This window comes from Peromyscus californicus, unplaced genomic scaffold (assembly GCF_007827085.1).
Source record: "Peromyscus californicus insignis strain IS unplaced genomic scaffold, ASM782708v3 Scaffold_7__1_contigs__length_154581171, whole genome shotgun sequence".
In the NCBI taxonomy this organism is placed as follows: domain Eukaryota; kingdom Metazoa; phylum Chordata; class Mammalia; order Rodentia; family Cricetidae; genus Peromyscus; species Peromyscus californicus.
The window spans coordinates 117,477,133-117,489,877 of record NW_026294595.1 but is presented as its reverse complement, the minus strand read 5'-3'; the positions used below and the strand labels follow the sequence as shown (position 1 = coordinate 117,489,877).

At 40.5% G+C, this 12,745-nt stretch overlaps 1 protein-coding gene across 5 annotated transcripts in view; it reads left to right on the top strand.

Moving 5' to 3' along the window:
* The window catches only part of Kif16b (kinesin family member 16B), a 279,659-nt gene that overhangs the window by 129,107 nt on the left and 137,807 nt on the right, over positions 1-12,745 (top strand). For all 5 annotated transcript variants that reach the window (XM_052723316.1, XM_052723317.1, XM_052723315.1 and 2 more), the window contains exons 13-15: positions 3,643-3,762; positions 4,623-4,674; positions 6,148-6,285. In XM_052723316.1, coding sequence (XP_052579276.1) covers positions 3,643-3,762; positions 4,623-4,674; positions 6,148-6,285 — 310 coding nt within the window. The remainder of the gene's footprint in view (positions 1-3,642; positions 3,763-4,622; positions 4,675-6,147; positions 6,286-12,745) is intronic.

Sequence of the window (12,745 nt, the reverse complement as noted above, 5' to 3'; positions counted from 1 at the left end):
CTTTTGACCCAATAGTTCCAAAATTGTGAATTTCCAATGCTTTCCAAAGTCTATAGGACTTACGTCAAAGAAGAAAAAAAAATATTTTCAGTTTTTTTTTGTAAAGAACATTAGAGTAAACTTGGATGTAATCCAAAATGATTTTTCTGGTTTATGTCAGAACTGTTATGATTTAAAATATCCCCTTTCTTTCTTCCTTTCTCTTTCTTTCTTTCTTTTCTTTTTTATTTATTTTATTTTCTGGTGGCAGGGGTTCTCATCCATGGTTTTTGAAGAAAGAAAACACATCTGGCTCTGGACTTAGGAGAGTAGTCACTTTTCTTTTCGTGTCTGTGGTAGAAACAACTCATTGCCTCGTAGCCTCTAGCTTTCATGAAGCATTATCACCTGGTTTAGAGACTAGACCTTCCAGTGGGACATTGTTTTACAGATAGAACTATGTGATTGAATTTCTCTCTCTCTCTCTCTCCATATATATATATATATATATATATAAACACACACACATATATATGAAATCACATGCATCTCATTTCTGTTGGAATTCCATCATCAGGAGGAGAGGCATTGATCCTACCAAGGAGAGGTAGAAGTAGTGCTCATTCTATATAGTGTGCTCATTTTAGCCATGATTTGCAAGGGTCTTGGCATCAACGTTACTGAATCTCCTGACCTCAAAGCCTGAGGTTCCCAGCCATGGAATGAGAGCTTGGTTGATACGAGGAATAATTGAAGAACAATAATACGCTTCATTTCCTTTTCTAGAATCTAACTTATGCATTGGTCATTTCTCTGCATATCTATTTAACGGTTGTTAAATTAAATTGCTTTCTTCCAAGTGGTGATTTTTATGTGTATTTTTTTTAAACCCATCTTCCTGGATCACTTCGCTCTATCAACCTCTTGTGTGGCTTCAGGTTTCCAAGTGTGCATTTGAAATCTTAATGTCCAGAGAAGGAAGTTCCAAAGGATTCCCCCACTCTGTGTGTCCTATCCCTGAACTTATCAGGAACTTCTTTAAGGTTAAGATTTGAGTTTTGCTTTGATACTAGCTTGAGAGGTTCAGAATATTTTGCTTAGTGAATTCTAAGTGGTATGTTATTTGCCTGACTAAATGGCACCATAGTACATAGATTCTTCCCAAAAATAAAGGTAGAGAGTACTTAGGTGTCAGCTCTGAGATAGAGAAATGTGTCTTGATGGTAGGTGAGAGTTGGGGAGATATTCACTAGGAGTCTCTCTGCCTGGAAAACCTGATCAGTAGCTAGGATCTGCTACCCAGTTCATCCATCACATCTACAACATTGCCACACACTTGGGTATGATTTAGTTCAGACTCAGCACAGCTTAGTTTATCTGAAATTTACACCCTAAATTTTTTAGAATCTGTCAGCTTCCCACCTTGAACTTCTCCAGAGCCTTGAATTTAGTTTTGGACCAGTTGGGCATGGGGTGAAGACATAAGCCTGTTAATTTCTTCTCTAGGGGATTGCTCTGAGTCCATATATGACACAATGCTGTAACTTCTTGTGCCTACCCACTTGGCAATCCCTTGGCAAAAGTGAGTTGCAGAGCTGATAAAAAGGGAAACAGGTACGCCTGGGAAAGGCTGGTCCTTGATGTTTTGTAGGGGGGTGGAGTGAGGAACTTTGAACTGAGACATGAAGGAAGTGATGAGGCATGTTATATATACATAAAGGGGAATGCTTCTCAACCAAGGCTCTTTGTATACTCCAGGGGACACATGGTACTATTCAGAGGCATTTTTGGTTGCCACTACCTTGGAGAGTTGCAGAGTATCATCAGCATTAGAGAATAGAGGCCAGGGATACTGCCAGGTATCCACCAGTGCTTAAGAATGACTACAGTTGGGCTAGCCAGCAGGTTTGGGGACCACAGGAGGCAGTGGCAGGAAATTAATGTAGCTTAGGAAGGGATGAGGCCAGGCTGTACCTGTAAAGCATTATGAAGACTAACTTTTCTCTCAGCAACAGTAGAGGTATCTGAGCTGAATTACTCTCTCTGACATCTCTCTGGCTGCTGGATTATGAATTAAGTGATGGTTTGGGTCATTGCAGCAATCCAGGTGAAAGGAAATGATGCTTTAGGGTAGGCCAAAATAGTGCAGGAGTTTGCTATTACTAGACTTGGTGTGTGTTTTGAGGGTAGATTTAACACTGAATGCAGAATTTAGAGAAAGAAAGGAGAGAAGTGTTGCTACAGTTTTTCATCTGAGTAACTGTAAGGAAGATTGGCGTTTGCTGAGATGGGCGGGATGGTTTGCAGGCTTGAGGGGGTTTGTTTTTTGGTTGGTTGTTCTTTCATGTGTTTAGTTTGAGCTACCAATCTAGTATTTATATAGAGGTACTGAGTTAGACGGGTAAAAGTATGCAAGTATTGAATTTAAGGGAGAGGTACGTCCTGGCAATTCTGATTGAAGAGGCCTCAGCATGTGGGTGGGTGGTAAGTCAAGAGTCACGATGAGGTCCATCATCTAGGGAGTGAGAATGAATAGAGTCCAAGGTTGACAGCCTCCATGATGTAATTTCAAAAGAGTAGCAGGGAGGAACTGGAAAAGTACAGGGAAATTTGGGGCTTGTGATGCTTCTCTCAGGGAACACAAAGCAAATATAGGGGCTAGAGGGATATGCAGGGCTGAGGGAGGTGATGGGAGTTGTGGTTTGTGTTAGTTACTTTGCTGTTGCTGTGATAAAAACATCATGACTAAGACGAATTGTAGAAGAAAGAGTTTACTTGGACTTAGAGTTCAGAGGGCTAAGAGTCCATCGTTGTGGGGAGACATGACAGTACAGGCCATGGCAGTAGGAACCTGAGAGCTCACACCTTCCATGGCAAGCAGGGAGAGAACAAATTAGAAATGGTAGGGAGTTTTGAATCTTAAAGCCTGGTCTCAGTGACTTACTTCATCTAGCAAGGCTCTACTACCTAAACCTCCCAAAACAGTGCCACCAACTGGGGACTAAATGTTTAAATACCTAAGACTCCAGGGAACATTCCTCATTAAAACCACCTCATGAATGGAGTGGGAAGAACTGCTACAGCTGTAGGTAGAAGTGATCTGCCTTCCTAAGAAGATGGTATGGGGTCTGGGTGGCACCTTTGGTGCAGAGAGGCTATGCTCATTCGGGGAATTGTTGTCTTGAGAGCATGCTCAGTACAACCTGATGACCAGAGAGAAGGATTGCCAATTAAAGAGACTTCTAGCTATTAGCGTACAGGATTTGAAGAAGGAAGAAAGGTTACTTTATAGAGGGTGATTGTAAAGTCTTTGCTAAGGGAGATGGGCCTGGAGATTGACTTTGAAAAGATATATATATAAAGCTAAAAGTTTAATTCATTTTATGTTGAACATTTTATATGTTCCAAGTTCACTTTGCCTATTGCCTGCCAGGTTTTCCACATGAAATTTAAAGTCCATTTTTCTTTCTGTTTTTTATTATAAGAAATAAAATATGACTTCTTTCAAACATCTAAAGAACACCTAATGAGAAGTTGTCTGTCCCCAAAGTAACCTTTTCCTTCTCTCTCTCTCTCTCTCTCTCTCTCTCTCTCTCTCTCTCTCTCTCTCTCTCTCCCTCCCTCCCTCCCTCCCTCCCTCCCTCCCTCCCTCCCTAATTTCAGGAGCAGACTCTGGCCCTCAGGAAGGAAGGGATCGGTGTGGTCCTGGACTCTGAGCTGCCTCACTTGATTGGCATTGATGACGACCTTCTGAGTACTGGGATCATCTTGTATCACTTGAAGGTAGAAACTGCTTAAGTGGAACATTCTAATTCTGTTTCCAGATTTCCCCTTAGACTCCAGCAAGGTTTATTAGAATACTTTATGGCCATGAATACAACTATTAAATTAAAGAATATACAACAAATCCTTGAGCCTTTGGGGATTTTCTACAGTTCATTGGGATTCAGTGGTATTTGAAGTTCCTGTGTTTATAGAGTTCTGAAGTTAAATGATGAGTCATCCATTTTGGCTTCTCTTCTGTGGAATCAGAAAAAAGGAGATAAGAGGGGGAAGAACGGCAGAAAAACCAAGGAAGGAACAAGGATCCAGAACTGGGATTTGTTATGTGCATAATTGCTGATTATTCCTGGTAATTATAAAGTGGACCTTCGTGTTAGACAGTCAGGCTTGGTTCTAATAGTTCCCACTGTTCTACAGAGCAGAGTACCTTGTCAGTTCTCAAGGATTGCCTCCGTGACCTTGACTTTAATGTGTTCTCTCTGATCTGTTGTTCAAATGAGGTTGTTCTGTCTTGGGTTTTGTGACCTCTCATATCATGCATCTTTGAACACAAAGAAACCCTTGTCCACTGAAGGAGGAAATCTGTAGAAAGGATCTGAAGTATCCTTGAATTTGATGGCCCAAGCAGACTGCAAGAGCTTGGCCTTTTTGAGCAGTTTGCCTCTGCATTGGTGCTGGAACTTAGACCATGTAGGGTACCACTGCAGTGTTCAGTACACAGTTCACTGAGGCCATTGCATGCCCCAGACCCTGGTCATTCTGTTGCCTGGCAGGCGGAATGTATCAGGATGGAATGAGAAGTGGAGAAGCAGACTGTTCTTCTGCACTTACTAATGTATATTATTGAATTTTCTTCTCAGGAAGGTCAGACTTATGTTGGCAGAGAAGATGCTTCAACAGAGCAAGATATTGGTAAGATTCTATGAATGATCTCTCAGTGACTTTAAAACACCATATTTAATAAATAATCTTCTTTTTCTTAATTGACATTGTAGTAGTTATAAGAGAAAATGTTGACACATGTTTCTTGGTATATGTATACCTGCAATTTTGACCACAACTCAATTAAATAGCAAGCACAGTTAATTCAGTGAAAAAATTAGAAGTATGACTTCTTTCTGCCACCCCACATACATTCTCTATCCTGCTAGTATAGTTATTTAAATCACAATACACCTGTCACTCTGTACTTGTCACAGTGATTGATGGAAATAAGCCAGCAGACATGGATAAAGGATCCTAGACCTTTTTAAAGGCAGGATATAGACAGTTCTCTACACAGAGATGATGGCAAAGTATGAGACGAGGCCCATATCAGAAGGCATGGATTTCTGGGTGTCCTATAGTCTTCATAAGGCATACAGCCAGCCAGCAATTCAGCCTGAGAAGATGACAGCCTGCACAGTGTTCTGAGTATCCCTCAGGCAGTCTGTGGTGGAGAATGTGGTGGTAGTTGGTATATACATGTAGAGGGGCACAATGGTGATTGGGGGAAGAATTACACCACTTCAAGAAACTTTCAGAGTTGCTGGTGAGGAACTTGCTTTTCTATCAAGAATATGCTAATGAGCCCATTGCTGCTCATTTAGTATTTATTAGAGATGGGGAGAGCTGAAAAACCATTCCAGAAGTCCCCAGACTCAAGTACTTTTGAGTCTGCTCTTACAGCAAGCCCCTTGTTTAAATTATGCATTTGATCTTGGGAGTAGCTGTAAATGATGACAATTGATAAGGACAATGTTCTCTGACCAGAGACATTCAGTGGTGCAGTTCTGCAGAGAAAGTGGGAGCTACTCCTGAGAAACTGAGAGGTGTTCATGTCTGCCATTGCCAAGATGTTCATAGATAATCAGATAACCATCAGCAATTGGCTGCTCTCAGAGGTCTCAGAAACAGCCCATTCTGTGGCACTGGGCACCTCAGAGAAGCCTCTGGAAGCTTCTAGGATCTCCTGAGGTCTATAACATGCCATGCCTCTGCTTTGTGCTTCTGGGAGCCATTATCTGAAAGTACAGAGGTGCTCATGGGTCGTAGACCCACAGAGGCTTTCTTTCTTGTGTCTTCCTGTGACTGGTGGCAGTTTGTCAGTATTGAGCAGAGAGTCTCAGTAAAGCAAGCTACTCAACTGCATCTTCCTATTAGGAAGAGTAAGCTGCTATGGCAGAGCTCACTGTTACAGGGAGAATAGCCAGAACCTTTAAGGTGACCATCAACGCATGCCTCTGTCTCTGCCACTTGACATTATAGACTCACTAAACATAACTGTCCACAGCACTTTTCTGGAGAAGAAAAGGTGTTCAAAAGGAAAATGAAATAAATAGTTGGGAATCATCATAGCAGACACCAAAGTGGGGACCAACTTTCTCCTTTCTTTTCCTCTTCTAGTCCTTCATGGTCTTGACCTGGAGAGTGAGCACTGTGTCTTTGAGAATGTTGGGGGAACGGTGACTCTGATACCCCTGAGTGGGTCCCAGTGCTCCGTGAACGGTATTCAGATTGTGGATGCCACACCGCTAAATCAAGGTACCTGGTTTTGCTTTTCAGAGATCTTGTATATATTGAGAAGCAAGCTGACATTGGGGAGCATATGCATCTTACTGATTAAGGGACACAGGACTATTTGCCTCCATGTTTTCTCTTCTGTCGTGCTAGGGAGCTGCTTTATTATGCCCACTGTCTTGTTGAATTAAACATGACCTATTTATGAATATTTACAACTTTGAGAATTAGCTACTAGAGGACTTTTAAAGTTAAAAAATACCTCTTAGAAGAAAATTTAGTATAGTGATTTCCTTTATGACTTTTACTTCCAATGTTTATGTCCTTCTTATGAGTAGTCATAATTATATTCACAGGACAGGTATCATGTCTTTTCTGTTTTAAACAACATCAGTATTCTAAAAAAACAAAGTGTAAAAAATAGTGCAGAGCTTTTAAATCACAGAGCCATGTGAAAGTAACTATTACATGTTAGTTAGTCTGCTTTTTTTTTCCCTCTGTAGCTGAATTGATAAGATTATAAAGAAAAAAGGCCGTTCCATTCAGTGTTAGTTCCTTGACTTTGAGCCTGTGGTGAATTAAATCACTTAACCTCTTGACCAGAAAACAGAAGAGAAGAGGGACACACACTGTAACCATCTGAAGACCTTTCAGAAGACTACCTCTTAAAGGTTCCAACTGTTCCAAACTCAGGGGATCACATGTCTTCTAGGAGACAGTTGGGGTTCCGATTATGACAGTGTCCACTCTTTGAGTACATTGGTGTATATTTCCTCCACCAGTGAGATTCCCCATACATCTATAGTATGGTCATACAACTAGAAAACGAATGGTTATACTCAGACCCCATTCAGGTTTTGCTGTCTGCTTCTCATTAATCCAGCATTATGCATGGTATTGTTGCATAATCTAGAGCAGGTCCTTGATCGTTCTTGGACTTTATGACATTGAAAAGTGTGTGAAGGATGCAGTGTAGGATCTCCCTCTGCTTACGTGTAGGATTTCTCTGGTGTTTTTCGTAAGTAGACCAATACTGTGTTTGTTTGCAGGCAGTGCTGGGGTCAGACTTCGTACAGACTAGGCAAAGGCTGTACACTGAGTGACTTACACTTCCAATGTGATTCATTTCTGACAGCCCTGCATTTTTCTCCTCTCCCATCCCAGATTGCCATCTGACCACTGCTGGTGGCACTCACTCTGGTTTCTTGGTAAAGGTGGAGCTGGCTAGGCTTTTTCCCTGGGAAGTTACCTCCTCTGGCTTTGGTTTTAGATAATGCTTTGGGAAGGTACTTTGCTTATCAGTGCTCTTTCCCTTGTCACATGATGATTCACTGTTTCAGAAGCTATTTTTTTAATTTTGCTGAATTACTATTCTGTGGTTGCAGAAGGTGATTTTCTTATCATTTCTTCTGCATTTGTCAATTGAATTTTTATTATAAGGAAAAGCTTTCTCTTCTTGCCATTTGTCTATGTATTTATATGAGCAGAATCACGTAGTTAGGCATTATGTTTAGTATTTGCTCTGTTTTGCCTTTATTTATTTGGAATGTTTAAATTGTCTTAGATTTGGCCACTGTGAGTTTCTTCAAGGTGGCTTCTATGTCGTTTGGCTTGCCCTCATTGTTTTGTGAGCTCTTGCTTACCTTCTGAGGCAAGATATTCTTCTAGACTCACCTTGTACTTTGCTAGAAATGCCCAGTTCTTTAAAGAGCACTATCTAGTGTGGGATCTGTGTGGAACTTAGCATTTAACTTTGGGTGATTCTTCTCTCCTATGCTGCCCTGGAAGGAAAGATCACTAGTTTATAAGTTTCCAGAAGTTCTTCAGATAGCTGTAATTATGTCCTTAATTCTTTTCTGGATTGAAGCTTGTTGATAAATGTCTCACATGAAGTAATTTTATTTTATTTCATTTTATACTTTATTTTATTTTATTCTTCTACCTAACTAGATAGCTCAGTTTAAAATATGCCAGTGTTGGGTAGTGATTCAGGTGAGGAAGTAAACTTTTGATCTTTTAGTCTATCTCAGATGGGACTTTTGCTAAGAGAGTCATAGAGCTAATTGACATTGAAGGCTAATTACAGGACTTGTCTTTCCCTATGGGATGCTCTTAATTCTTTTATTAGCATGATGCTGTGGTGATGTTCAGATCCATTGGGCTTGAGTTCTGCTGTATTATGTGGAGCTACTGAACTGCTCCACCATATTTGAAGATGTAAGAGCATTGTGCACAGAGTATAAATGCCACTAACAAGCATCAGGGTATCAGGGCAGGGGAATGCTAGATGGCATTGAGAGCCAGGCATTGCAAGAGAGTAATAAGATGACAACTTTTTTTTTCACCTAGGCTTTCTTTCTTTAATGTATATCCTGTCCATGGTAAAACAGCTGCAGTCTTTCATAAATTAAGGAGTAAAATTATCTGCTTTGGCTTGCTTGGTGTTTGTATATTTTTAAAATGAAAACTGAAACATGTTTTTAAAGTACAAAGTGATATGATCAATTGGAGGTGTGTGAATATATGTAGTGAGAATAAAAAGAAGTAAATGGGACTGACACATCCCTCCTTCAGATTATCTTCCCTGCCAGAGAGGAAGGAGACAGGTTTGGAATTAGTATACAAGGATCATAGACTATCTCAATAAGCATTTCATTTTTATAAAGCCTATGGTAAAGTGTACAAAAAATGGACTTCATTAAAAACAGAAAAAATGGAGAGCAGGATTAAATAAAACAGTATTGTTATACTAAAAAAATCTCTCTTGGCTTTCGCCCATGAAGTGGCTTTTTAAAGTCAGTTCTGCAGAGCATTTCTGCACAGTCCTGCTTAGGTACGTTTTGCAAAGTCGGGTGTTTTGAATTAACTTTTGGCAGCCAAGCCTCTTGGAGATGGATCTTGGGGTAGCTGGACAGCTGCTGTATTAGTACAGAACACTGAAAAAAGTATAGCAGCCCATTCATTATCCCTCATTATCATTCATGCTTTTACCCTCTGAAACCTTAACTTGTATATGTTGTTAAATCTTTTTGGCTTTCCAAGCCAAGCATAGGTTCTATCCTTAGCCCTGAAGATGCTGAAGTCCAGGCCACTTGGGTCTCCCACACCTGTTGCCCTCACTTCAGTCTCTGGCTTACTGTAGTGGTTATTGGTCTATCATCCTTCCTGGCCCATCTTTCTTGGTCTTCAGAATTGGCCTGGTACGTAAACTATTAATTGGATTCATGAAAGACATAACAGAAGAAACAATTTTCTAATAGTTTCCTGCTTTTAGAACAAAAGGGATCTAGGACAGAAAACACAGATGGATGTCAACCCACATCGTAATGATGTCTTACCACATTACCCTCCGTTGACTGCATCCCAGGTTCATCTTATGTTACTCATGCCTCCTCCCCTATCTTCACCAGTTTCCAGCTTATTGCTGATATTCGGTATTCAGCTGTCTCTTCATTGGTAAATTATTTTCATTTGGAAATGTGCTTGGCTGGGCCATTAAAAAAGCACAAGTAGTAATTACAACTTCCTTATCTAAATCACTTAAGACATGTGAATGCCAACTAATAGATTTGTCTAAATTTAGAAGGTTGTCACCATTAGTGGCAAGGGTGTCTTTTTTTTCCCCCTTTTTCTTCTTTTAACGTTTTTAACTTGTGTCAGTCAACTGCCTTTCAAATAGCATAGCCCCTCCCCCCACTAAATAATAGGAAAGGTTTTCATCCTTTAGCATTTTCAGTAAAATGAAGAGTGTTTGCTGGAACTGTAAGCATGAATAGGACAGAATTTTCCTTGTGTATTGTCTGATGCCTGGCATAAGATACCTTTCTTTTCATCTTCAGAGCTAAACATACCCATCTCTTAATGTGTACTTAGAGTTCAGGTGCCCTGCCTCTCATGATCCCTTGTTAGCTCCATAAAATGAGTCCATAGAAAGAAGGTAAATACTTGACCATGATGCCTTATCCAGAGATCACAGCTTTTCTTAGGAGTCAAAGCTCCTAAGTCTTCCAACTCCAGCCACCATACATTTAATAAGAAATGGCACAATAATCAAGTGTATTGTAATTCAGGAAATACTTCAGCATTGTCTTGGAATTTCTAGAAACTAGTCCTTCTTATTTAAATTATTTTTGCTGTAATATATATTTTTCATGCTGGTCACTGTTAAATGTAATTAATTTTTACCTTTGTGTCAGTGGACACCTTTGCTCTTCTTGCTAGTCTGTCAGATCCATTGAACATTCATCTTTCATTTTAGAAGTGCTACAGAAACTGCATCTTGGAAATTCACACTTAGGTGCATTTGAATGTGATATGCTTGAGTGCCAAAATATATTTGCATTTATTCAAGTACCCTGAAAGAGGGAACAGGTGATTGTCTGCAGAGTGGAGCTGAGGAGCCTTTGATAAAATTTTCATCTGCTGGAGGGCTGCTGTGAGTTGCTCAGTGACAAATTAAAAAGGAATTTTATTGGAACTAGAAAGGAAAATAGATCTTTGAGGGTTGAACCACAGTATCCAGCTAAGGCAAAGAATCTGTATGCTACAGAGGGCTGGGAGATAGGAATGTCTATTCCTTGTGGACTCCCCTATACTGACCTGAGCACTCCTCAGATGCCTTCCTCAAGTTAGAGACCTGAAAATTGAGATTTTTTTTTTTGAATGTCAAAGCCCAAGCTATTTTAAAAAAGAGAATGGTTTTCCAAGTGTGTCCCAGGTCAGTGACATCAGCATTCTTGGGAGCTTATTAGATACACAGATCCCTAAACCCTATGCTGCAAAAGATCTAGGGATGAGACCCCAGTGCTGTGAGTCTTTATATCTAGAAGTAATTCTGATGCACACTTCTTCATGAGAGCAGATGACTGAAGCTAGTCATACTGAAATCAAATTCTTGACACCCTGGATATCGGCAGAAAAATAACTGTTTGCCTGTCTCTGCTCCTTTCTTTCCTGTTTCACCTGTCACACCTATTTTTCAGTCTCTCTGATCCTTTCAACAACTTCTGCTTCATGTTGCCTAAGATGGCTTTACAGTGGGTCTTGCCATGATTTCTTCAAGTTTACCAGTTTGGAATTTACTGAGCCTCTGAATCTATGGGTGTTAGAGTTGGGAAGTTTGCCATGATGATTTATTTAAAAACATTTTTCCTGGAGTTGGGAATTTAGCTCAGTGGTAGAGCACTAGAAAAGAAAAATTTTTTTCCCTCTACTATATACACTTCTCTTTCATTCTGGGTCTCTAATCACATAAAAATGAGATATTTTAGTTCTTTTGATGCTCCGATTTGCTGTCTAGTTTGAGTGTTCCTCCACAGCCACCTCCTGCTATGATGCTCGTCCCGCAAGACTTCTGTTTGTCCTGTTGTTGTGATTCTGGGTCACAACATTTGGTTCTTTTTATATTTTATCTCTCGTTGAATTTTTAATTTTCTTTTTGTTTTAAAGTTGAAATACTTGTTCAAATATGTTTATGATTGCTAACTCAAAGATCTCAGCCGTAGCTTATATTGTTTTACCAGCTCATTGACATCTTCCAGATTCTTCCTTTGTTAAGGAATTAATAATAATGGTTTGAATCTGGAAACTTCTGAGCATTTTGTTAAAGGACAGTGTGTTTCATTGAAATTCTCTGGTGGGAAATGGAGATGTTGTCTTCCAGTGCGCATGTTTCCTCCTGGATTCAGGACTAAGTTAGGAACAGCCTAACTATATAGGTTGTGACTGCAGAACCAACACTTGTTTGAGTGTCAAAGGCTTTGTGCCGTCCACATAGCAGTGGCTCTGCTACCACTGGCTAGTCTGGGACCTGAGCAGGTTTCTGCCCCTTAGCTCATCTCTCAAGCTGAACCTGCTACTGAGGCTTGGGGCAGCATGCGCACATGGGGCAGTGAACCTCAGAATTCCTGCTGTGCCCCCAGTGCTTTAGTTTTCCCTTGCATCCTCCTCTTTCTCTCCTCCAATTGGAAATGGAGCTTTCCTGATTCCACTCTTTCTTTCTTCTCCATTGTTGACCTATGCCCATGTCCAGGGCAAAGGATTTAAAGGACACACACAAAGAGGGAGCAAACAGCCCCAGGAGCCTGCTCCACCCACCATTTTGGGTAACTCAGAGGCCCTCCACTGTCTCCACTTGGTGCCAGGGACCTCCTGGCTTCTTGTCCAGACTAAAACAGAGGCCGTCTCCTTAATGGTATTTCATAACATTGAGCAGTTTTGAGTTTCCTGCTAGTCTGAGCCAAGAGGAAGAGAGTGGTCATTTTCGGCTTGGTTACCCTTAGTCATCTTAGCCCACTCACTCTCCCCAGCCTTCTTTCAAAGAATAGCAGTGCTCTGTAAGAGCAGTGTTAAATACTGTGAAGCACTGTGATGTTAATGACGGGCTTGTATTGTAAACAACTCTTTTTAATGTTTATTTTGTATTGAAATCAGCTAAGATGGCAGTGTGGTTGACTCCTAATTGACAGATCTTAGAACCTTCTCT